Below are 3,951 nucleotides of genomic sequence, written 5' to 3'. Positions count from 1 at the left end.
CAATAAAAGTGGCAGAATTAACACACAAAAATAAAATTAGAACTATAGCAGGTTCTAACAAGACATGCCTGAGTCAGGTATGACTGACTGTAAAAGCATCTTAGTCGTAGTATGTTATAGAATTGTACAGTCACATGGATTCTTTGTATTTGTCTTCCATAGTGGTCGCAAGTTTTTTGCTGTACCTGAAGTTTTTGTTGGTATCTTGTAGGTGATTTAAGACCCCAAACAATGGAATTCCCTTTGACACAAATGTGGGGTAGGAGATGTCCATGTTTGCAAACTTATTAGTGACAGTCATCTTAATGTACATTTGTTTCAGATCTCCTGGTAAGAAGATAGATTTTGTGCATAAGAGTCTCAGGTACTGAGAAATGTTATTTAGTTATCCTGCAAAAATTTTAATTCAATTATGTTTCACCTCATTTTAAGCAGGAAAGAGGAAAACTCACCTGAGTGGTCATCACGTCTCCCCAGACCTGAGAAAGGCAGCAAAGCTACAATGCACAGGAAACTAATCACTGTTACAGCCATTCTTGCAGTTTGCACAGTGTGCCTCAATGCTTCTCACAACTGTACACTCTATTTATACATTTCTGCATGCCAATGTTATAAATCACATAATGTCTGGGAAAGTCGTACGTTAAAAAGGAGTGGTCAGCCAAGAAACGCAAGGAAGCAAAGATCATGACAAACAAAGAGATATGGAATTTACTTAAAGCACGTGTGAAAGTCAAGCTAAACAGTTAGGACTTCCCATGGCTCACTCTCTAAACCTTGTCCACACTGAAAAATGAAGATTTGAGTTAAATCAGATCTGACTGTAAAAGCATCTCATTTCATCAGAGATTATAGAATAATTATAGAGTTACTGTAATTAATTGATCTTATCTTCCATGAACATATTCAGTCATCACATTACAACTCCTTGTAAGTACTATACTATACTATGCTATATTATACTACTTTTTTTTTATTTTACAATGTCGGTTTGATGATATTTTATTAGATGTATTTAACTGATTTAAAAAAAAAAATTACGCAAGAAAAGATTTTTTATTCATTTTACTAGATTTTTAGATTTTTTAAAATTGTTTAATTTATGATTTTTGTTTGCCTGGAAATCACCATTTTAAATGCAGAAATTGTAACATTTAAGTAGTCTAATCTAACTACAGAAAGCTTTCACAAGGTCACATGAAAAAAAAAACAAGAAAAAGCTGCAAAGTGCAAATGACAAATTACTGTCTGTCTGATATTTATCTATCAAATCACTTCAAAAGCCCAGATATTCTGAATCATTTCTGTTTTCCCTGTTCTGTGTTTAGTACAGAGATGAAACCTTAATCTTGTTACTTTCTGAACATAAGCCAAGTGAAGAATCGCTAATAATATGTACTATTTTTCTGAGTCCAATTAGTTATGATTAGTAATGACTGTTGAAAGATAAGGAAGGCTTTTTGGTTTCATCAGTGTATGTTTATTAGAGTATTGCACTGGGAATTACACTTGAAATACAATGAAATTATGAGTTTATTAATTTAGGTAAACTTTGTGTTGACTCCATGACTGAAATAATATGTGCTTTTAAATCAATAATAACATTTAGAACCACTGAATACATCTGATGATTTAAACAAAATCTATTTTTTGGCCCAAGTGGTGAACCTCAGGATCATATTCTCGTCTCTCTCGGGTTGGTAGCAGCCAATTCCTGCAAAACATTGAGGCATTCCAGAGTATAAATAAAAATCTATATTTAAAAGGGAGCTATTTTTATTTTGTACATTTGAAAACTAAAAGTAAAGTGATATTATATGATTATCTTCATTCACGTACCCGCTTTCACTCGAGTTATAACTCCTGATTTTTCAGACAGAATCTCCCAGTATGTCTGGTCCACATCAGATCCAACCAATCCGTTCACACTCTTCAGATATAAGCCAAAGCTTTTATCAGTACCGTATGTGAATCTATTGTTAAAATACAAAAAAATCATCAGAATTAGCCCAAAAATTCTATTCACAGTCTGCTTTCCAAATAGTTTGTTAACCCTGAGCATTTACAATGAATTGACAAGACAACTATTGAGTCAGGTATGCCTCTCAGTCTTATCACAGATAAGCTTCAATTCCCAATAATCTTATTCAGTCATTACATTCCAAATGCTTTTGATTAAGTATCTCAGTCATCACAACCAGTTAATCACAAACAAAGTTAATCAGGTATACAGTTCTATACTACAGTCCCATTACTGCATGTCAAGTGCACTACAATCAGTAAGATTTTGTGGAGTACTTGAAATCGTCGTTGGAGCTCTGCAGTTGATTTAAGGCACCAAACATCAGCCCTTCCTCTACCACAGTGGTGGAGTAGGAAACCTGCTCATTGGTGAAATCATTAATGACAGTCACTCTAACAGGTACCTGTTCCAGCTTGCCTATTCAGAAGAGAGAGAAAAAAACAGCATTGTTTAGTTCTATTCAAATCCATGCTGTAGTAATTTAGCGTGTCAATGGATTTAATAACAAATAATAGGATGAAATAATTGGTTTTGGTTTTTGCTCAGTTTCTGTGCATAATAGTTTAGTAATAATAGTAATAGTAATAATAGTAATAATCAAAAAGGTAACATCAGTATATTAAATTACATGCTTTAAATATATGTTATTACAATCCTTGGCATGCAAGGAATTAAATTCAGTCCTCACCTGAGTCTGCAGGCAGTCCCAGCCCTGGGAAAGGCAGCAAAGCTGCAAAGCACAAAAGACTAATCGCTGTCAGAGCCATTCTAGCAGTCTGCCCAGTGCGTCTGAATGTCTCTCACAATCACACACTCTATTTATATTCTGGGTTTTCTTTGCATGCCAAATACTAGATCATAAATAATCAGTTTTATGGACAGGTCTTATCTTAGAAAGGTGTGGTCTGCTATAGGATTTTGCCACTGATTAATTTATGCTTTTTCTGAGAACTATTGAGTACAAACTCTGATAACATTGAAAGTAAAGAAAAGTAATTATTTGCCATGAACCCTGTGACCATATTTTGTCTCATATGTTGTAAAATATGACATGTCAGATATACCGTAGAGGGTGAGGATTATGTGGTTATGTTATCATTTACCACTGACCTCCCTCACCTCTTGAAAGTAAGTGTACTTTTAATTAATAAGCATTAATTATTAACTACCACCAAATAACCTGACCACTGTTTCTTAATCTGATGTGCAGGTGCTATCTTTAAGTATCTTGTGAGGAAGAAAGTCTCTGAGAATTTATCTATTTCTCTTTATGTAATTATATTATGTAAGAATTCTATCTATCTATCTGTCTATCTGTCTATCTATCTATCTATCTATCTATCTATCTATCTATCTAGTTCAGATCAAAAGTTTACATACACCTTGCAGAATTTGCAAAATGTTAATTATTTTACCAAAATAAGAGGGATCATACAAAATGCATGTTATTTTTATTTAGTACTGATATTTCACACTAAAGATGTTTACATATGTGACCCTGGACCACAAAACCAGTCTTAAGTCGCTGGGGTATATTTGTAGCAATAGCCAAAAATACATTGTATGGGTCAGAATTAATTTTTTTTTTCTTTTATGCCAGAAATCATTAGGAAATTGTGTAAAGATCATGTTCCATTATGATTTTGATTTTTATTAGTAATATGTATTAGTAAGAGCTTCAATTGGACAACCTTTAGGTGATTTTCTCAATATTTTGATTTTTTTTTCTTCAAATAGCTGTATCTCATCCAAATATTGTCCTATCCTAACAAACCATACATCAATGGAAACTTTATTTATTCTGCTATTTATTTAGACCCTCATGACTGGTTTTGTGGTCCAGCGTCACATATAGTCCACAAGAGAAAATAATAGTTGCATTTATAAAAATGACCTTGTTCAAAAGTTTACATACACTTGATTCTTAA

The 3,951-nt window shown here is 33.1% G+C and overlaps 1 protein-coding gene across 1 annotated transcript; it reads right to left on the bottom strand.

The window, feature by feature from the left end:
* Positions 1 to 1,457: 1,457 nt before the first annotated feature.
* tcnba (transcobalamin beta a) lies at positions 1,458 to 2,868 on the bottom strand. Its single transcript, XM_051108669.1, has 4 exons — positions 2,712 to 2,868; positions 2,299 to 2,440; positions 1,840 to 1,973; positions 1,458 to 1,714 (listed from the first exon to the last, which is right to left on the bottom strand). Exons 1-4 carry the CDS (start codon positions 2,788 to 2,790, stop codon positions 1,644 to 1,646), a joined length of 426 nt encoding a protein of 141 aa, XP_050964626.1. The 5' UTR covers positions 2,791 to 2,868; the 3' UTR covers positions 1,458 to 1,643.
* Positions 2,869 to 3,951: the final 1,083 nt, after the last annotated feature.

The sequence above is a fragment of the Labeo rohita genome, chromosome 5 (genome assembly GCF_022985175.1).
Source record: "Labeo rohita strain BAU-BD-2019 chromosome 5, IGBB_LRoh.1.0, whole genome shotgun sequence".
NCBI lineage: Eukaryota > Metazoa > Chordata > Actinopteri > Cypriniformes > Cyprinidae > Labeo > Labeo rohita.
This window is presented reverse-complemented; position numbering and strand designations above follow the sequence as displayed.

What these genes read in the sequence shown, in the direction of transcription:
- tcnba (XM_051108669.1), bottom strand. Translation starts at nt 2,790, where the DNA reads ATGGCTCTGACAGCGATTAGTCTTTTGTGCTTTGCAGCTTTGCTGCCT. An exon ending in AGCTCCAACGACGATTTCAA is followed by an intron (nt 1,974 to 2,298) that starts GTACTCCACAAA and finishes TTTTAACAATAG; the next exon opens with ATTCACATACGGTACTGATA. An exon ending in TATAACTCGAGTGAAAGCGG is followed by an intron (nt 1,715 to 1,839) that starts GTACGTGAATGA and finishes AATGTTTTGCAG; the next exon opens with GAATTGGCTGCTACCAACCC.